Consider the following 23,289-nt stretch of genomic DNA (forward strand, 5'->3'; position numbering starts at 1 on the left):
TGTTTGTGGTTGCTGTGGTAGAGGTGGCAGTAATGGTGGTAGTGGTAGTAAATAGGATAATGAGCAAGCTCATGATTGAACATAAAAGTAGATAGATTCACAGACTGATTTGTTTCAGCTACATAGGTTTAGAAAGAGTGGTTCCCAAGCAACCCAAAATGGTACATAGTATTCCCAGTAAAACATCCATTTTAACTTGCTTCCGCTCCCTGATGTCTCTCTACAGTGCTTCCTAAAGCCAGTCTTGGCTGGTTAGGGTTTTACTTGTGAGGTTTCCTCCTGGGTAGTTGCCAAATACCTCGTTGCACTTGAATCTTTTCTGATCAGTAAGCTTGCAGATTGATCTACATATGACCTGATAGGAAGAACAATGCACTGTGTAAAGGCAATGAGGACTCTTTCCAGTTATTGATGCAGGAGTTGAAGTTGGCTGCCTTGTTCTACTCTTCTGGAAAACTCTAAACACCCCAGTATTCTCATGATGTTATGTTAAGATGAAGGTCATTACATAGCAGGTTCTCTCATCTTCTGTTTTGATGTTTACCCAATCAACATGGAAACAGACCTACATTGTAATAAAGTCTATAGTTAATGAATTATAACAGCATATATAATGGCTTATGTAGAAAACACTGATTAGAAATGTAAAGGTCTGCCTCAGCTCTGTGCTTCTGAGTAACCCAAAGGAGAAATAATTTATTTTGAACAGTATTTTTATAACTCTCAATCTGCAAGATTTGGTCTTTGTGGATACTTCTTTATACTTTAAAATTTGTATTAATTTAGTTTCAGGTCATACGCTGAAGGTGAGACTACATGCAGCAGAATGAGGTGTCAGATTTAGCATAGTCTGTTTTACTTTGAAGTGGTTCTCTGTAGTCAATATCCAATGCCCCAAATTCAGGATTCAATTGTCCCAGCTCCTTCCTTCCCTGTTTGGAGTAACTTTTGTGATATTCCTATTAGTAGACAAAGACAATTGATAAGACCTACTTTAATTTTTTTTTCATTTGGAGGATGTAGTATAAATATTTTCTCTGGTACATATTTTTGTGTGTGTTGTTAACCTTCAGCAACATTAAAACATATTTTCATACTGTGGTACATACCTTGTTTGTGACCTGAATTTTGTACTTAGTTTTCATATCCTGAAGAATTAACCAGAGGACATAAAATTACTCAACATTCAGAATGCTTTGCCAAATCATCATATCCATTAAAAAAAAAAAAAGTGGATACCAGTTAGATTTAGAATTGCCCTAGCTTGTTAATGGGTATATTTACAAGGAGATACAAATACCAGTTCTGTCATTACCTACTACCCTATCATGAATGCCTAACATTACAGTATTCCATCTATTAAAATATTTAAACGGGAAGTATTTTTCAATTTGTTTTTGTCCGATTATTTTTTCAATATGGAAAAAATTGGAGGCAACATGTTTTGGGATCTGAGGGCAAGGTTTTTTAAAGAAGGGGACAAAGAAAAGCTGGAAAAAATTTTCAGCTGTGACATGTAACTGGTAACAACCTGAAAAACCCAATATATCACACCCCACTCATCTACTATTATATCAGCTCTTACAAAAGTCAAAGGAACTACGGAATGCTTTATCACAAGATAAACGCAGTCAAAAGCATTTTTTGCTGAAGTGTATACATTGAGTTGATTTGAATAACAGAAATGGATTGATTCTGAGTCTATGGAAGGGTTTGTTTCATTTTTTTTTTTTAAGTTATCCCTTAGAAAGTCTATACAGTCTCAACAAATGGGTAGTAGAGACTCCAAGGGACATAAAGATCCTGTCCAAAGACAATCAAGGAGGAAATCATAGTTTTATGTAACAAAGATGACTAAGGTTTTTGTGAAGAGGATTAGAATAACTGTTAGCTCTGAGAAATACCTTTCCTGATTTCCAGGATACACTGGGCCTTTGAACAGGAATATGATCTGCAAGTGAGTTAAGGATTAGCTTTTTTCCCTCATTACTGCCAGATGACAGAGTGAGCCTCTACTATTTGCACAGACATAGCTTCATCAGATACTGAGCAGTGTCCCCAGACTATGGTGGGGATCCCCACCAAGGCTTAGGCCTTTGTAATTAGTGATTCATGATTTAATTTTCCATGGTCTCTGGCCAATTTCAGAGATTAGAAGATAGTTTTCTGAAAACAGTCTTATGAATTCATGGTGCCACTCTTTCTCATGAAAATATACTTGAAATTTTAAAAAAAAATTCATAAAATATGCTAAGTCCAGCATTAATTTATTTAAAATAAATAATAACAACAACAATAATAAATAATTACTGTTTTTTAAAATGTCCAAAACAACAGAATAGATTTCTATGAATAAATTATTTTCAAGTGGGTAAAATATCCCCTTGGCAGTCAAAGTTTTCAGTTTTAAATAATAGTCCTCTGGCATGTGGGTAGGTACCATATGGGTGGATGCATGACAGTTTCTCATACTTACACAGTAAAATTTACTGCTACTATTAATGGTTGTAACTTTGTGATAAGTATGACATTGGAGATTTGTGACTGGATGCTTGTGCCCTGTGCACATGGGGAAGCTGTTGTTTGATTTATAGCCACATCTGAGATTTTCAGGGTATGTTACTGTTAGTAACTTACTGAGGTCAGCCTTAGGAAGTCTGCAGTCATTACTACCCATTTCTTATTAATGCAACAGTAGTTCAAAAGACAGGGGAGAATGTTTACCTGGTAATCGCTCTTCTAAATTCAAACTCCAGTTGTATGTATTAAAGGCTTGCCTACCTTTAATTGTGTATATGCTCAATGAAACAGTAGAAGATGCTAACAATTGCACTCTTCCTTTTCAAAAATCTTGTTTCTGCTCATCTACATAGTTTGTATGTGTTTTTCAGATTAATATACATAGTCTACATAGTCTTCATTGAAATTGCTACATACACACAGTAATATGTATGTGTGCATGTGTGTACATATGTATGTGTGCATGTGTGTGTGTGTGCATGTGTGTTTGCATACACACATATGTATGTATATGTGTTCTTTCCTTATTTGAGATGTGAGGTAAATCTTCTATTTCTACTTCTTAAAATTCTAACCACACATTTAAATTTTTTTTCACTCTGTTTTCCTACTCCTCGGTTTATCTATCAGGCAGTAAAGTGTGATTCATGAGAGACAGCACAAGAGAAACCTATCAGTGTGGTTTTTTTTTTTTTTTTTTTTTTTTTTTGCTTGTCTAGTGCTCACATAAAGGCTCAAGACAAACCAGTAAGAGCTGATGGAGATGCTGCTTTGGGCTTGCTGTCTCAAACAATGGCTTATATTAACTGAGGACTTGCTTATTCTAGAGTCTGCGCTTTGGACCTTATCATCACTCCTGATTAGCATCAGTAATTTCATTCTGACACACCTCTATTGTTGCTGTCCTTGTCTCTAGTCTGCCATAAAGCGTATCACAATAAAGTCATCTTCATAAGGGCTTAATGACATCATGAAAAGAGTGAAGAAAATACTAAAGGGCCTAAGAAAGCCATTCACATCCTTAAAAAGATTTCAGATGACCTTAGTCCATGCTGGTAAAAAGTTGTCTAAAAGGTATAAAAGTGCATTGAATGAAACTCATTATTTTCTCCATATTGTCCCATCTGGTCATGAACCCTTGTTTTGTTTTGTTTTTCTGTCTATAAAATCAACATGAAAGTGTCACTACAAATATCCCCTAATAATAAACACTATCAATAATTTGAAGGGCATATTATTACATATCAACTTATTATGCAATTAGGACAATTTAAAAACTGTCTTTTTACAGACATGTTGATGCATGCCTATAATCATTTGAGAGGTGGAAGGAGGAGGGTCAGGTGTTAAAAGTCATCCTCAGCTAAGTAGGGAGGTTAAGCCAGCCTAGAATTCCTGGCACCCTGTCTGGGAAAAAAAAAAAAAAAAGTGGCAGGAGTGGCTAGGAACTACCTTAGCTAGTAAATGGCTTAAAGTGGTTAAAATGCCTTCAGCATAGCTCTGAGGCCTGGAGTGTAGACCACAGAACCCATGTTAACATCAGTTAGTTTTACGGTCTAACCAATATCTCAGCTTGTGGGAGGTAGAGGCGGTGGTCCTGGGAACAGTCTAGGTACCCAGATTAGCCAAAGAAATGAATTCTGGGTTCAACAGAGAGTCTCTCTGAAGGAATAAGAGGAATAGCAATCAAAGAAGACTCCTCATGGCAACCTCAGGCCTCCACAGACACAAATAGATATATCATACACAACACACACATCCACATGCAAAAAAAGTACCTGTCTTATTAAACAGGATTGGGGCTTAAGTTTTAAAATCATGTCTTTACTAGAACTCTTACTGTATTTTCTGAGCGTGTGTGTGTGTGTGTGTGTGTGTGTGTGTGTGTGTGTGTGTGTTCTTACTGACCTTACAACTTTAATTTCATTAAAAAAAAAAAAAAACCTTTGTTTGTTAAACAGCTTTGTTGTAGAAGTGATAATATAAAGACTGACCAAAACTTCATGGAAATAAGATAAAGCCACAGCTCATTATCTGCAAAAGCAACATTACTATATCACTTTCCTATGGGTTTTTATTTTTTGTCACATTTTGCTACCGTCACCTTTAATAAGAAAGTTCAAGCCCATTTGCATGTTCTGTTCCAATAAATTTGTTGTGCGCAAAGATTTATTTCAGCCAATTGTTTATAGAAATGTGATATCATGTTTTGTCACCATGGCAACCCAGAGTTACAAGTATACAAGAACAATAAAATATTGGCACATCTAAAATCCATCTTTGATTGAGATTGAATACAATTTGTGAAACAAGCCTAAGTTTACAAGGGCTGGGAGAGAAAATAAATCTTCTCTATAAAAATGAAAACTTCTATAGTTAGACCAAATTATATTTGTTACATATATTTTAAAATATTTATTATTAAAATTATTACATACATAATATAAATATTTTAGTATTTAAATATGTTATTACTTTAAGGTATTCAAATATATTTTAAAATATATTTATACATATTAGATTCTACTTATAATTATTTTAATTGAAACAACTTCATACCAGGGAGTAACAAACAAATTAAAATAGGCACCCTTGGAAGATATTTTGAAAAATTTTAAAACCACAGTTGATGTGGGAAGGGGAATTGTTTTTTCACTCAGTCAATTTCTGCCTCTCACTAAATTGTAGGAATGGCTTGTGAAAAAGTGGATACAGGGCACATAAAAGCTTGTAGGTCCATGGTATTAGAATCAGGGTTGTTGCTAAGCTGGCCAGTAGTCATATGGTGCCTGTCAGTACAGTCAGTCCCTTATGAAGAGATGCTGCAAACATCTGTGTCTCTTGACTTCTTCCACTTTCATCTTGATGTTTAAATTGTTTACATCTCAGAAATGATACTAAAACTTCCCAGAATGTTCTGTTCTCCCAGCTTTAAATTTCTCTGTAATAATGTAAGTTTTAGAATTTCCCTGTAATAATGTAGACTTCCAGAGTGTTTTGTTGCCACCTCAAGTGAAACTCATAGTAATAGTTATCAATGGTTTTCATGTCACCTGAAGTTGGAGAAATGATGCATCTTGAAAGGTCCTTTAGAAATGCACAGTACACAGTCGAATACTAAGACCAATAGACTATGTTTAAAAAGGCCTGAAAGCTAGTGTAGATCTCTCAACTGCTAAGAACTCAACAGTCAGGTAAAAATGGACTTCAAAGCAGGTTCCACCACTAAGCTGCCAGGCAACTTAGGCACACATTGTTTCTCTTTTTTGCTAGATGTCCAAGTGTCCCAAATAAAGATCCTAGGAGTTGGTACTTGACACACAATATGTGATTCATAAAAGTCCAATGACATTTTTTACTACCATTGCTACTACTCCTTAATTTAATCCAAAAACATCACTTTTATGTGACAATACAACACATCTTTCCCTCAGACATCTACTAACATCTTTTCCCATATATTTAATCATTTCATTCATTCATTCATTCATTCACTTTACATTCTGATCACAGTCCCCCTCTACTCCGAGTTCTCCCCTCACACAGCTCCTTCTCCTTTGAGAAGGCAAAGGTCTTCCGCTGGTTACCAACACACCTTAGTACTTCAAGTCATTGCAGAACTAGGCATATCCTTTCCCACTGAGGCAAGACACGCCAACCCAGTGAGGGGAACAGGAACCCATTGGTAGGCAACAGAGTCAGGGACAGCCCACACTCCAATTGTTGGGGTACTTGCATGAAGACCAAGCTGTACATCTGCTACATATGTGTGGGAAGTCTAGGTCCAGCCCATGTACGTTCTTTGGTTGGTGATTCAGTCTTTGAGAGCCTTCAAGGGTCCAGGTATGGTGGCTCTGTTGGTCTTCCTGTAGAGTCCCTATTCCCTCCAGGCTCCTCAATCCTTCCCCTAACCCTTTCACCAGATTCCCTAAGCTCTATCTAATGTTTGACTGTGGGTCTTTGCATCTGTTTTGGTCAGCTGCTGGGTGTAGCCTCTCAGAGGACAGTTAAGCTAGGCTCCTGTCTGCAAGAATAACAAAGTGTCATTAATAGTGTCAGGGATGGGTTCTTGCCCATGGGATGGGTCTTAAGTTTGACCAGTCATTGGTTGGTCATTCCCTCCATCTCTGTTCCATCTTTGTCTACACACTTCTTATAGGCAGAACAAATTTTGGGTTAAAGATTTTGTGGGTGATTTGGTGCCCTTATCCCTCCACTGCTAGTCTTGCCTTGGATACAGAAAGTGGCTACATCAGGCTCCATATAATCCAGTGCTTAATATCTTAAAGTTCATACAACTGCAAACATAATTTAAGAGATAATCTATTAATGATTTAAGTCCAATTCTGCTGTTTGACACAGAATTGTCCCACAGAGGGCCAATTAATGAAGAAAAACTAATGTATCTTAGCTAATCTCTTCTTTCTATTTGAAATCACCAAAACGGTATCCATGTTATTACTTACATTAACTTATGAATCTGTATTACATAAAATAGTTCAGTTAAGAAATGACTTCTCAAGATGAGGATGATATTAATAATGATGCTAGTTATGAATTACCAATAATAGAAGACCCAAGTTGGCACAATACAGATAATGACCAAACACGATCCACAATGCTTTATTAATAAACATTTATTGGCAACAGTCACGCTTATTCATTTATATGTGGTCTGTGGTTCCTTTTGAGGTGTCCCAAAACACTATAGCCCTCTAAAGAGAAAGTTGTTGTTGATGACCCACAGTTATTTCACCCTTTATATTCCCTTCAAATAATTCTGTCATTATACCATCACAACCTTTCCCAGGACTGATAAAGACAGATCTGGTTTCACCAGAGAGTAGTCTAAAGCATCGCTCTTTAAATGTGAAAATTTAAAAAGACAAACAGATTTGTCTATTTACTGTATTGGGTAACAGCACATACATTAAGCCGCATTTCTTTCTATAGTTAATTCTAAAAAGTGTAATTAGGTTCTTTTCATTGGTGTTCAATTGTAACTACATTTATTCACAAATAGTGTGATGATGCAAAATTTATAAAAGTCCATCTTTTTATTCCCATGTATCCCCCTTTGATTGTAATACAATTTTAATGTTATGTTTCAATATAATACTACATACATTTAGTATTGTGTTAATAAGCAAAGATGTGTAAATAGTGTATGCAAGATTCAGTCCATTATTGCATTCTTAAAAATAAGTTGCCATAGTCAACACTCTTATTACATTAAGGTGGAACAATATATCAATATAAAGAAGGCAACAAGTTTCCCTTCACAAGTGGTATAAATGCCTCTGACAGTGGTGTCTTCATGCTATTGCTATAGGAGTTTGATTAAAGAGAGGAGACATTATATTTCAGAGCTAAAGAAAAACACCTTAAGTGGTGATATCAAAGTATTGAAAGACTTTTAGAGAAAACTGAAGAGTTAATGAAGAAAAGGAGAAAGCATGACCAGAAAAAAATGAAGCACCAAGAGTGGTCAGAGCACCAGGCTAAAGAGTAAAAAAACAGGGAGGGCCCATGGTGCCAGTCCATAGCATGAGGATCAGGAGAGGCAGCCAGGTCAGACGCAGGGCAGATGAGTGGCAGAGTCGGGGCATGTGGAGGTGAAATGAACAAAATCAGGTCTGTGCCTGACAGCAACATAAACAACACTGGTCAGATTTATGTGTCATGCAAGTGCACTCACGCACTGAATTATTTATATATTTATGCTCACTTTCAAAACTGCATTCAAAGCAATCTGTGGTTTTCTTCTTGTTGTCATATAAAATAGAGATTTCTAAGTCTGACAAATCAAGGGGCCAATGCTGACTCTTTCTAGGACTGTTTTCACTACACCTTATCAGCCTGGAGAATTCTCTGTAACAAAATCTAAAAGAAACAGAGCTGAGAGCATTCGAGTGTCACATGAATATATATACATGCATACATTAATAGATAGATAGATAGATAGATAGATAGATAGATAGATAGATAGATAGATAGATAGATAGATAGATAGGAGAGAGAGAGAAAGAGAGATAGAGTTAGATATAAGTATAGATATAGGTATATTTCCTTTATTGTTGTCTATTCAATTACAAGTCACTGATTGCATCTTTAGTCCCATATCTTTTTCAGAAAATGCAACACATTGGCTACATGAGGCAAATTGTTTCCTTACTCACAATTTTTCAGGGCTGAGTTGGTTTCATTTTAAAATTCTCATCATCACGACATATACAAGTACACCAAAGGCACATCCTCATTCACTGAAAACACAAACTGCACCCTGAATCCACCGAGGGTTAACTGCGATTACTTTTGCAAACTTTGATGTCTTATTTTTTATCTATACATCAGAGCTAATGAGATGGTTCAGAAGGTAAAACACTTGCCATGCAACTACTCAGTCATAAGTTCAGTTCCCCAGAACCTATATCAAAGCTGGGTGCATTAGCATGTGTCTCTAATCCTGGAACTCCTAAAGTGAGATGAGTAGTGGAGACCAGGAAATCTAGGGAAACCAGGCTGGCCTGACATACAAAACCAAGAGACCCTGTTTCAAATAAGGTAGATGATGAGGACAAAGTCTTGAAGCTGTCCTCTGATATCCACACACTTGTGCACATACACAAACACATGCACATTATATACAGGTGTCATGCACATGGATATGAAAAATAAAATATCAACAACAATAAATAACTACTGAAATTCCACTTATATTCACTTAATACTGGCTTCCATGCTCCTTCTCCTAAGTATGACAGGGGAAATTAAAATTGTTCAGTCTAACTTTAATTTTCCTCCAGCATTAAAAATAAACCCATGCTAAAATAGCAAACCTTTGACTGCTGAGATTTAGAAAGCTTCATTAAGGAGAAAAGGGATAATCATGAGAAATATTTCTTTTGTTAATGAGCCTCTAGGACATCGGCATTAAAGCTGGAAGATAGAAAATCAAGACTCCGATAACCATGAACCAAAGCTATCTTTCCTTTTCAAAATTCTTTTTTTATGAAGAAGCCAATGAAAGATTGAAGTTTCTTTAGTATATAAAAATTTATTAAACTGTCTAAAAGTGTCATCCAACATCATTCCCAATCTACTTGCTGTTTGCATGCAAACACTAAAACATGTAAGAGGTTGCAACATGTTTGGATGACTTTAAAAAACCCTGATGATATCTTTTTTACAAATTGAACAGGTCAAATAATGTATAATTGAAGTCAATGTTATCTTAGTTTTAGTTACCATTATCACCACCACCACCACCACCACCACCACCACCACCACCATTTAGCTTTGTCATTGTTTTATTTGTTTTGAGACAGGGTTTCTCTGTGTAGCCCTGGGTGTTCTAGAACTCACTTTGTAGACCAGACTGGCCTCAAACTCAGAGATCCACCTGCCTTTTCTTCCTGAGTGCTACAAATAACGGCATGGGCCACCCCTGCCCAGAATATTATGTCACAATTTAATTAAATGATCTATGAGCTGCACACTCCCTGGAGAAACTCCAAAGCATTTCAAGTCATCTCAGGGGCTGTGGGAGCAGAAGAATTACTATTCAGTTGTGGGCTATGATGAAGACAAGGCCGAAGCCACATAGGATACCTGCCTTCCACATACTGCATTATCCCCTTGGAGTCTTGAAGCAATCCACAGAGAAAACTCAGTGTTAAGGGTAAGGGGACTGACTCCCATGAATTGTTCACTGATTTTTACATGTGCTCTGTGGCACATGTACCACACCCATCACACAAAAGTAAACAAATAAAGCAGAACAAATTAGAAACTTTCTTAAAAGATTATAAATGTATCAGCCCCTTCTTAAAAGAATAAGAAAACCTACGCTGAAGAAAGTTAATCTGTTGAAGGTAAAAATCACAATCGCCTCCCAATGTCTTCAGGCTGCATCACCCAGCCACCAGACAGCACAAACAACAACACACAACACACAAACAACAGTCACACAAGTTTACAGAACTGCTTGCCAATGCGTGGAAGTTTGTCAAGAAAATTCTAAGTTAAGGTTTTGTTAATTGAAATATACCTGACTTTCATTGCCCATAAGCCATCCCAATATATTTTCTTAGAACAGGATAAGCTATGAACTAAGTGTGGGGGAAAATGAGCTATAAAATTGACGGGGAAATTGTTTCGCCTTACTCTTGGAACCATGATATATTTCAGTATTAACAATTATAAAGTGCTTAATATAATTAACTTTTAATTACCTTTCTTCATCGCATATCCACATACAATTTTATTGCCAAATTGAATAGGAAGAAAATAACTCAACTTTGAGAAAATCTTTGCCTAGAGAAAACTGAGACAGCAGCAAAGAGTTCTTAGGAAGTGATCTCTCCTCCTTTCCCAGGGCAACAGGTATGGTTGTCCCAACTCTTATATTCTAAAGGATCTGGATTCTCTGCCACGAGGGCAATGCTAGGTAACTGTGTTATTAATCCCTCTCTTTTCTGCCATCATTTCCTTCCAATGAGTTCTGTAAAGTGGCGCTGATGATAGGATTCTTTGAGGGTATAGAATTCTCATGGTCTCATATTCTCCCGTAACTCCATTAGATTTCCTTTAAAGGCTCGTGTCAGTGACTGCATATCAGCTGATATGAACAATCTCTCCTTTCCAGTGGTATCAGAAACATTTTGAAGTTATACACCTGCATAGTTTTTTTTTTTTTCTTATTGCATAAATGTGTGGTCCATGGAGCATCTTCATCGCAGAGACATCCAGGCTCCAATGAGCATGCTCAGTTCTGCAGTCATAGGTTGGTCACTTACCACGTGTAGCGTCGCAGCAGCTTGTTGAGAAGCGATATCAGGCTGCTGCTTCTCTAGAGTATTTCACAGGTATCGGTGTGGCACTTCACAAATCTTCATTGTAACCTTTCTCTATACTTTCAGATTCTCATCTGAAACTCTTAGTAGCAACTAAAAGGAGCAAAAAAACTCCCTGACATTTTCTTTGTAAGTTTGCTTTGCCTAGTCAAACAATACACCTCTTTCTGCAACAGAAGTACACATTTGGTTATACTTTCCTCATCTTTTTTATTTTGTTTTTCTGGAACCTAGTCACATTTCAGAAAAGCTACATTTTGGTCATGGGATTTCTTAAAAATTCTCTGGTTCTACATATCATCCAGTTATCAGAATATGTGGTATCAAATTGCAGTGCAAAATGTCATTGCAGTTGAGCAGTTATTCTTTATTGTTAAAAATAAGAATACCGGACTGTGGGAAAGGACCTGGGAATAGATCCCAGAGGGTTGAGGAGAAGTGAGTGTAAATATGATCAAAATATATTGTGTCAAATTCTCAAAAACTACAAAATATTTTAAAATATGCCAAAATGTTTACTGTTTTTTTGAAGGAAAACCTTTCAAGGAAACAATATACATTTAAAATAATGTTACCATCAAATTAAAATACTGAACTTTTCAAAACAAAGAAACTTCTTTGTGTTTGATAAATGACAACTTTTAAGTCTGGCATTTCATCTGCTTTCTGATCTTTTTGGTATTTTCTTTGAGCTTGGGTAAAATAAAAAATAAAAGTTAATTTTTCATTAGAAAAATAGCAGTAATTATTCTGATAAAAATCATTCTGGTTAAATTATCAAAATATACCTGTAAGTCTTTGTTGTTGGTGGTGGTGGTGGTGGTGCTGTTGTTGCTGTTGTTTTGAGGCAGGGTTTCTCTGTGGAGACCTGGCCGTCTGACAAATCACTCTATGAACCAAGCTGGCCTCAAACTCAGACTTCTACCTGCCTCCATCTCTCAAGTGCTGGGAATAATGATGTGTGGAGACACCACGTGGCCTGAATAAATCATAACTTCTGGGTAGTCATTCATTGAGAATATAGAGGGATTACTTCTAGTGTATAGCTTTATATACTTTCTAGTGTATAGCTTTATATACTTGCTAATGTATAGCTTTGTAGCTTTATATGCTTCACCTTATATATAATACATGATGATAAATATTTGTAAAACCATTTTTTTAATTTTTACAATTATTTTTACAAAATGCTTTTAATTTCAGCAAAGCTGAAAGGAGTTTGGATAGGCACATTGCCAATAATACCACTTAATATATTTTCAAATCACAAACTCCTTCAGAAAAAGCCAGAACAGTTGCTATTTAACTCATTGTTTAAATGTGTGTGTGTGTATATATATATATACATTTGCTGTTAGACATACAGACAAAGGGAAAGACATATATAGATTAGAGATAGATATCAATTGATAGATATGGGTAGATGTGTATGTTATGTATATAAAGATATAGCTATATAGATCCAGATATGTATAAATGTTCATAGGTGTATAGAGCAAATATAAATATATAAGCATAAATAGATATATATAGAGAGAGATAGATGACATAGATATATATATAAGCATAGATACATATTGCTATGTAGATATAGACATGCAATTTGTTTCAGGTTTTCCTATTTGCTTCAGCATTATTAATATTATTAAGGAAGTTCCCGTTGTATCTCCATGATTGGATGAGTTGCACCCTCAATGTTCTAAAAACACTGCAGTGGGTAGTTCAGGCCCTTGGAGGGGTTAGCACAAGCTCATTGGATCAGGAACACAAAAGAGAATACTAATCAAGTGCTATGGGTCATCTTTCACATGATTGTGAGTTTTGGTTGAACCCCATCAGGTCTGCTGATTACTTGGGAGCATCCACAGCATGCAAATCACCATCTACAGGAGTGGCAGTGGATGCTAAATATTCCTGTGCTCTGTAATTTGATGTATATTTTAATGAAGTGAACAGTGAGTTTCCTGACGGGCATCAGCAAATTTGAAATAGCGCCTTCCAAGTTTCTCATCCGGTTTAGAAGTAATGAGACTTGTTCCATAAAGTGATAAAATTTATGCCATAAATTATCTCCAAAAGAAGAATGCTTCATGAAGCAATGCCTCTTATTTGTTGGGATTAGATTTAAAAAAAAAAATAATGGTTGTTCGAATGGATTGCTTTGTTAAAAGAAGCTGAGCTCTTTGATAACTTTTGCTCATGATCAAAGAAATGAAGCAACCCCAAATGCACAAAGCTTTATATGACTTGGTTCAAAAATCATATTGATTTTGTTATTGCAGTAAAACTTGACTTCTAGATTATATTTTCCACCCATCCTTGTGACAATCCATCAGCTCTCAACAGTATTTTCAGAAACCTTTCTAGGAATCAAATTTTGTCTCTCAAAAATATTCAGGGTGTGGTTTTTTTGTGTGTAGGGGATAATTTGTTTCTTCTTTTAATAATAATAATTTTAATAAATGGGTATGTTTCAAACTGGGACTTTTTGCTTTAAAATGTATTTTATAATATACTATAAAAACACTGTGATTAATAAGTACCCTTCATCTTGGCACACATCATATACTGCTTTTTCTCAGGCATTATAGTAATTCCTCTGCATACACTTGGGCTTTAAATTTAGTTAGCACAGTGTTTTCTAGTGCAATAAAAGCCTACAATCACCTACTGCTAGATGAGCTAGCTGATGCAGTGCTTGTAGACTGACTTACCTGTGATCAGCACAATGAACATTATGAAATTTAAAATTACAGTTACAGAGTGAGTTTATGTTCACTGCCATAATATTTGGAGCCCAAATAGTTATTTCACGACTTGGATTCAGGGATCTGTTCCCTCAAGTGTGCTTTATAAAATGTTGATAACACACGAACATGGCATTGAGTCAAAATCCTTTCCACACATGATGAGCACAGATAAAGCTGCTAGAGGTGTGGCTTGGCAGATAAGGAAACACAGATTCTGCACCAATTCTGCAAACTTACAGATTTTTTTTTAAGTATTGTCATTCTAAGATGTCTTCTAGGGCTGAGAGTTCAGAACTAAATAATATATTATAAGCAGCTTAAACCTATGAAGGCAAAAGGCGAGAACAAATGAGAAACATTCAAAAGCTAGTGAAATAATTCCTTGAATTAAAGGAGGCTTTTGAACAGGCAGTATGGGTGACAGAAAAATTACAGTGAGGGTACCCATATGCTTCTGCTAATTTTCAGATGGGAATTTGTATGACAAGTCTTACTGACAGTGGTCATTTCTTCCTGAATACTTTTAACAATGGCACCAACAGATACCCATAACTCCCAGTGACTCAATTGATTATCTAGATCTCAGATCTAGAGTATCCTCAGCTATAAAGAGGGTTTCTCAAGTGTTCAGAATGCAAAAACAAATGCCCATTTTTATAAACACATGAACAATTCCCACCAACCAATGTGCAAAAGCATAATCTTGGAATCTTACCCTGACTCTCAGTGATAACAATGTTAGCTCCTATATTCTCGTGAAGAAAATAGTTGATAACTTTCTAAAATTATTTTGTTACTCCAGTAACTTATGTTTCTGGTTCCTGGGCTGCTTTTCCAATCAATAATGTCATGGAGTATTCACAACACGGTTTCTAGGATTCCAATCGCTTTCTCCTGTTCACCAAACATCCTCAGGTCATGATCACTTTGAAGTTCAGTTTCAGCTTCAAGGTCTTTGGGAACTATCCATTTTTAACCACAGGCATCTCCCCATGTTTCCCATTCTGCTACTAAGGGAGAAAATTTACATTCTAGTCACCTAAGCAGATACTTAAGTCACTGTTTGCTTTATCGAATCATATTCATTGAATGTATACACATATCTGAGTTCAGGAATGAGAGATGTTTGTGATCAGTGCCAACAAGGACAGCATTGGTCACATATGTATTTGGTGACAGTGGGAAATTACAGATGAACTACATAGACCCTGCTTACAACCCCACATTAACCATTCAACACCACTGTTGGAGATACAACAGATTTATAAGGTGCACATAGAATTCATGCCATCTAGTATGTGTATTAACAAATAAATATGATCTATAATCATAATTGCAAATGTATTTTATGAGAATCTAAATGTATCGAGTATTATATTATTTTTTTAACGATTGCAAAGAAGTAAAGCAGTCTCTGTGATTTCTTTGCAAGAAGAAATAAAATTTTAGACTGGTATAATTTCATCATCTGCCTTCCCAAGCTGACAATAGCTCCACAGTTTATTTTTTTAAAGATAGAAAAGTACAAGGAATATTGTCTCATCTTCTTATTTCAGCATTCCCTGTTCCTCTAAAGATGGCTTTATTCCTTAATCTTTGGTTTTTATGGGAATATTTTTAGGTAATCTGTAGTTTTCACATTGAAGGATCCAATAAAAGAAAAATTGTAACCAGCTCAATGCTAAAGATGTGACTCGTCGGAAGTACCAAAACCTGTATTTATTCCACTGTATGGTTGGAGGGATTTTAAAAATCTGTACTAAGAATCAAAGTAGCACAGTGGTCGCTCCTTCCAACTCACCTCTGTTTAAAAAGTATCTTTACAAAAATGTAAAGGCGGGCACAATGAATGGTACTTCTTGTTGAAAAACATGAGGTTGGAATTTGATCACACTCCTATCTTCAAATCTCTATCCTGTGCTTATCTATAGGACCTGGAAAAAAAAACTGTTGAGTGTCTGCCAACCTATTCAGTCATCTATGAGATGAGGATTAAATAAATTTTCCTTTATTTGGGTTAGGGAAAAAAGAAAATTGATAATATACAATTGCATAATATAGTAATAGCTAATACATTACAAAAGCATGACAAAGCATGGGATAATGCAACATATTGTTCTACAGAGCTTTAACCAGCACAGTTTTACCTGCAATAAGCTAATGTATCATGCTAAGACATAGCAATAATTTACTGCAGCTTCTGTAAACTAATCCAGTAACTAAGACAATTACTGTTGGGCTATTGTTTTTCAAGCACAAAGTGCAGATTAATGTTTACAATGATCAATTCACTGTTTTCTATGCCACACAAACTACTTGAGACAGGGTCATTATTCAAATTACCTAACTGGAAAAAGGAAACCGGAATAGATCAGAATTTTGGATAGTAACCACAAAGGATGGAAAGAGGGGTTTCATTTAATCAGTTTGTAAGTGTAAAAATTGTGCATAGTGCTTCAGGCAGAAGTTCCTAAGAGTAAATAGTTGAGTGGGAAAGTATGGTCAGTGTGTAGCTTGTTAGAGCATGGATTTTTAATGCTAGGAGTCGAAACCTAGGACTCAGGAAGAGGTAGTTAGTGCAGGAATCTATATAGGATGAATGGGTCACTGGTATTTTCTAGAAAAGGAACTGAAAATCCATTCACTCATGGTTGGTAAGTATTGTACAGATGGAAACTCTTTTCAGTTTTATATTATAATTATTTTTCCATTTCCATGTTAGAGTCTTTGACTCTTGCTTAAATTGTGGCTTTTTAGGTCAATTGATTTTAGTTCACTTCTCAAAGCAAGCAGGCAAGGTGTAATGTACTCAGAAATTATGTCATAAGGCTGGATCTGGATGTTAGGATCCCAGCTAAAATGTTCGATAACATTCACACTGACAAAGGGCCATTTAGGCTGAATTTGCCTTGAACAAGCATTCATAGGAAGGGATAGGATATGTACTTAATGTTTTCTCATTTCTTGGCAATCTACCTTTCTTAGGAAGCAGAAACAATCAATCACAGAAACTATTTTGTGTGCTCTACTACTGTCTTGTTCTGCAGAGGAAGGTAAAGCAGTCAGTGCTCTGGAAACCAAATGAACATCAGGCAGGTTTGGTGTCCAGACTCCTCTCTGCAGAGTAGAAACAATGATGCAGAACAACTCACTACGTACAGAAGCCTAGACTGTGCTTTACAACTCATCCTGGCTTGGACATACAGGTTGCCTTCCTTTGGGGGCAGAATGATCATACACATGGTAAATGGAATTGAAGTTGATATAAACACTACTGTCTTGTCTTCTGACAGCATATGAATGTGCAAGCATTAAGTTATAGGAGAAAAGGGGCTAATTTGAGATTTGTTCCTAGCCCTCTCCATGTGAATGGTGTCGCTGTGAGCCCAGCAATGAAGTTCACTGTGTTGTAGCAGACTGCGCAGTTCCTGAGTGTGTCAACCCAATCTATGAACCAGAGCAATGTTGTCCTGTCTGCAAAAATGGTAAGAATGCCCTGTATTAGTTTTCAAGAAGGGGTCAGGACAAGACACCAGTATTTCACCCTTGCACACCATTCAGTGCAAGAGCCCTCTAAGATCTGCCTCTGGCTTTTCAATATGGGTATAGCTGGCATATAAGATTTTCTGAAGCCTAAAAGTGAAAATGTACTAGGTATGGTTGAATTAAGTAGCTTTTCATCTGGGGAATTAGAACTCTCATATGCTGGCTTTGTTGTGTCCCATATAATTTATTGGTGACTTGTAAAGAGACTATTGGAGAGAACACAGTACTGTATTTTTGCAGTGTCTGCATCTCTCTGTATTTTTGGAGACTGTGAAGCAGTTTTCCAAATTTCATGGTGTGTAGCACATCCTAAGACAGAGAACGGAGCAAATGCCAGGCGTTTTGGTTTGGAAATAAATAAGATTTCAAATTTAAAGTTGTCCAAATGATTTAAATTCAATTATAAGTATACCTAAATTCAAGAAAGAAAGACTAAACCTGATATGAGTGTTGAGGTTGGGGGGGGGGTGTCTAGATTTTTATAGTAGAAGATCCCTGTCGTCACAGAAATTGCTCTAGATGTGGAGGTGGATTGTATATAATATTATGGATTCATTTCTCCCCTTATAAAATGGAATAGTCGAGAAAAATTACAGTGTCTTAGTCACCTGAAATCATCCCAGTGCTCTAGAAAATACACTGGCAGGCAGTGGTCCCCAGGACATTCTATCAGCAAAGATCCCGCAACCCTACTCTGCCTAGTGGTCATGTTCTGCCAAGGGGGGAGAAATACCTTGTTACCTAACAATCCACAAATGCTCCCTTGGCTTTTGCACGTACTTGGGGGCAGTTCTATCCCTTGTCATTGCTCTAATGCAGAATTGATGCAGTAAAGTAACTCCTAGTAATTAGGATATGGAGATATATATATATATATATATATATATATATATATATATATATATATATATATAGTGTCTAAATTTCTGTTAACTCACCTAGCAGTCTATTCCATAACAGATGAATAATTAGTCTTAAAAAAAAGCATCAAGTTATTTAAAGACACAACAAAAGGGAATCCCGTTATTTTAAAAATCAAATTTGTGGTTTTGTATCTTCCCAAAATACTAATAATGACCCTTTCTGATATTTTTCTGGGCATAGGCCATCCTCTTTGTGATCGTATAAATCCATTATGTTAAGATATTAAATTGCTCATTTTGTTTCTCTTTTTCTTCTTGTCCAATTGACTTATATGACATGACCACCTACCTCTGACTCAGGGGTTGGAAATAAATACCCCCTGAATTTCTAACGTGCCTTGTATGTGCAAAGATACATGATTTAAAACTTCATATTTCTGAAAATGTTTAAAGAAACTGGAAAAGATACAAGAAAGAACAGTAAGATGATTTAATGGTTGAAAAATAGGACTTAGGAGGATAGACTGAAGGAGTTAGCATAATTTGTCCAGAAGAGAAGGCTCGGGGGAGAACTAACTGTCACAAAGTATATGAATGGTTAGTCTAAAGTAGAGGAGGACTTGTTATTTTTCATTTTCTCCAAGGATAAAAAGAAGGAAAACTCAGATACCAAATCAATCTTCAAAAATGGGATTGACAAGTCTTTAACTGAAGGAAAAAAAAAAATGTTGTTTCGAAGTCACCATCTAAACAGGTCCTTCAGAATATTTTCTTCTCTGGGTGGTGCTTGCTGACTTTGCCCTGCTGTTAGAGTAAGTGAGTTAAAAAAAAAGATGTGTCTGTACACACTCGGCATCTCTCGGATAGAGACTCTAATTTAGGTATTTAGGAGGCAATCTTAATGCATACATCCAGTAAGTCACCCGAGACACACAACACAATGCCTATACTGCATCTAGAATGCATGTCTAGTCAAATGTTAAGATAGTCACTTCAAACTAGTCATCTTTAATATGCCACTACTAAAGATTAGCTTGTGCTTACTGTACATTAGAAATTTGTCTTCGAATGAACCCTCTCCACATGTGTTGATGGATGAACTTTAAACTGAGTCACCTATTCATATAACTGATGAGTTCACACTAGGTTTATTAGTTCAGTGTTTTGGCTGTTGTGTCCATGACGCAGGGACCATTTCTGCTACTGTGTACATGGCGCAGCATACAAGCATCATTTCTGGTTCATCTTGCTACTTCCAAACAAACTTAACCTTTTAAAAAATAATAATGGATATTAATCTGTGTTTAAATAAGAAGGAAGACAAATATTTGCTATAACACAGTATTAAAAGACTTTGTTTTATTGCTACATGTCATTAATTTGACAGCTGTTTTCAATACATAAAGTATGGTCAATGCTGAAGGACTTTGATCAAAAGGACCCTGAGAGTCCTTAAGACCAATATTTTATTAATGACAAGACTGAGTCCATGCTTTATTTGTTAATTTTCTAAGCACAGTTAAGAAAATAGAAGCAGATGCTACATATGTTGAAGAGCTGGAGGGAAAATACCATGATAGACTATAAGTAGGAAAGTTTTGAAAATTCCAGCACATTGTAAGCTGATCTCATTGCATTAGAAGATAAATTTGTCCATTATAGTGAAAACTATTATATAAAAGTATGCCTCCTGTATCCTTGGATTAAAGTAAAAGTACAAGTTAGAAATATGTCCTATGGATTTCAGGTATAGGCAACAGATTCTCATTTACACAGTCTTTTAGCATTTTGCACATTTTCATAAATCTTTATAGATGTTGATGATTTTGGCAGACAAATATTTTTTGGTTTGCATAAATGCTGATTGTCTTGGCTGTCAAATCATTTCCCTTTTGCATAACAAGATTGGTTTTTCTAGCTTCCTGGGTTAGAACTAAAGCAAGATGCATTAAAGATAGAAACTAAACATTTTAAATGATAGAATCTATCACATTTAACCTGAAATTTTAGTATCAACTAATATAAAATCCTTGCTTTGCAATTATTTGTGAGCAAACAAACCGAGGAAACAATATATTGGTTTCTTGAGAAACAAGTTACCAACCATAACAGTTATTGCAGAACGGAGTATTCTTAATTTTATAGAATACAAGCTAATCATTTCCCTGGACAATGATACCCTTTCTTTTTTCTCAATGTAATTTGTAAATACCAATTTGGGAGCATGAAACTTCTAAAACTTTTCTCTAATTACATTAAGAATGAAGGAGAATTTTAAATTCTTCATCTTGACAATTATCTCAAGCAGGATGTCTAGTGGTCCTGAATAAATACAAGCAAGCCAGAGAAGGATTCCATTCTTATTCAGTTTAGTTCAGCACTAAACACTCTCAGTGTAACCAAACTAAGAAAACATGAGAGAAAGGTATGAATGGCCAAGTAGTGTATGTATAATAATCTTATCCAAAGAAAGATTGGGATAAACCTTTACTTAGGTTATAGGCACATTTTGAAACTGTATAGATTTTAAAATCTCCCTTGGTTTCTCCATATAAACAGTGATTTCTCTCACAGCTCAGTTTTTCCTATTCTGCAATTATGGCTCCCTCTGACAACTCATGAGCATGAACTATATATCAGCTGCCTAGAGCACAGAAACATTGGGGATCCTTCAGGTCCCTGTGGCATACAGAGAAATGGGTGAAAAACAGTGGCAACAGTGGGCTATGCCTTGCTCACTCTCATTCATCTTTGGTCAGAGGACATCCTGAGGTTGTCTGATATTCTGATGTAGGTGATGTCAGCTGTTTTTTTCCTCACTAGAAAATTGCAAATCTAGGGTAAAAGGACTTCCTATAGGAGCATGAAGAGTTTTTTTTGTAACAAGAGGTTTGTTTTTTTTTTTGTTTTGTTTTGTTTTGTTTTTTTTTGTAACACTTTTAAACAGTTGTTTCTCTTTCCTCTGCATACCTGCAATAGCTGGTAACCCAAATGCACTCTTTTTTTTTAAAAAAGTGACTTTTTCAAACTCTGATACTTTTCATAATAGTATAACACATTGATTTACCTTTTGGTACATGGATTTCCATGTTAATTAATGAGCATCCTTTACACAGTAGTTGCCTATTTGCTCTAATAATATGCAAAAATAAATTAGTAATTAGTATAGTATTTGCTAAAGAAAATGTTTCAGTTTAGGGTGTAATGTAAATACTATAATATTTGGAAAGCAATCATAATATATATAGTCAGTAACCTAGAATGTATATTTTTTAATGTGAATTAACATTCATTTCAATTTCTTGTTCTTTATCATTCATGAAAATCTGGAGTTTTGAATGAATCCTTATGCTTTTCTTTTGATTCTTTAGAAACCGTGTTTATAGATGCCAAACATATGACTTTGCAAATAAAATATGCTGACAGCTATTAAATATTTAATCACTAAAGCACCAAAATGGTTAAGTGCATTTGTACAGACTTTATATTTTCACTAGAATATAGTCAGTTGTTACTTATGCCTCTGAAGGACATGAAACTCATGAAAAACTGAGAGAGACAGGATACTCCCCCAGTCTTCTATACACACCAAGTAAGCAACTCCACCTTTCTTCTAACTAAGCTGAAGTTGACACAAGCCCTATTCAAATATTTAACTCCATATTCCTTATTTTCTTGTAGTTTTAGGGTCATGAAAGTAAGGCAGGTAGCAGGCTAGCCAGAAAGGCAAACAAATTTTGAGTGCGTCTGGGTGGCAGGTTATAAATAAACTGGAGATGAAAACTCCTTTATAGCATCGAAGACCTTCTAAAGGTTCACCATGAATGAGTATAGCCCTAATACATACACAGAGGTCATTGAAATGAATAAGAAAGAAATAAAAACCAATTCTATGATGTGAGACATGAATTCATAAATAAAGTTCTCAGAAGAAAATCTTATCTAAGAAATTGAGAAATAGATTTGATGAAAAGGAATCAGAAATTACAGGGACATCATACCAATTTTGTATTGATAATATTTTAATAATGGAAACAGTTTTTATTGACAATGATATTCAAAAAACAGTTGAGAAAATGCTGGGCAACTTTTAAGAAAGCGGTTTCTATGAAAATTTTCATATCACTTGAAGTTGATTATTGTATGATGTATACTTTCATCCAGATTCATATATAGAATTTTCACTGAATCTCAAGAGTGAGAAGTCAGCATGAGATGTTACTGTTTACAGTGTAGCAGTAAAATATGTCACAGACATTAAAAGCAGGCTACTGACATATCTCCATACCTTATAAAACGACAGAATACAGCAATGAATACTATATATATTGTTTCCTATGTGATACATTTAATATATTTTAAATGCCATACACATACTAGATATACACTAAATTGTATGTGACTAGAAACACAATTACTTAATTGTATAATAGAATGATTATGATGAGAGCTAGGGAGGTAGCTCTGTTGGTAAAGTTCTTTCCATACAAACATGAAAATCTGTGTTTAGAGCTGCAGTACACAGTGCACCTGAACTCCAGGCACTGAGAAGGGGAGGATAAGCAGATCCTTGGAGCTCCCTGGGCAGGAAGACTAACTAAACTGGTAAATTTCAGCTGCAGTAGAGGACCTGCTCTCAAAGAATTTGATGAAGAGTGATTGAGGAAGACACATGATGTAACACTCTGATTTCCATAATACATACACCACACACACACATACACACACACACACACACACACACACACACACACA

At 35.6% G+C, this 23,289-nt stretch overlaps 1 protein-coding gene across 3 annotated transcripts in view; it reads left to right on the plus strand.

Moving 5' to 3' along the window:
• The window catches only part of Vwc2l (von Willebrand factor C domain containing 2 like), a 156,077-nt gene that overhangs the window by 7,713 nt on the left and 125,075 nt on the right, over positions 1–23,289 (plus strand). For 2 of the 3 annotated variants that reach the window (XM_021198805.1, XM_029538877.1), the window contains one exon: positions 17,481–17,610. The exons of the other annotated variant lie outside the window; for it this stretch is intronic. In XM_021198805.1, coding sequence (XP_021054464.1) covers positions 17,481–17,610 — 130 coding nt within the window. The remainder of the gene's footprint in view (positions 1–17,480; positions 17,611–23,289) is intronic. 3 annotated transcript variants of the gene reach the window in all.

Source organism: Mus pahari, chromosome 5 (genome assembly GCF_900095145.1).
Source record: "Mus pahari chromosome 5, PAHARI_EIJ_v1.1, whole genome shotgun sequence".
In the NCBI taxonomy this organism is placed as follows: Eukaryota; Metazoa; Chordata; class Mammalia; order Rodentia; family Muridae; genus Mus; species Mus pahari.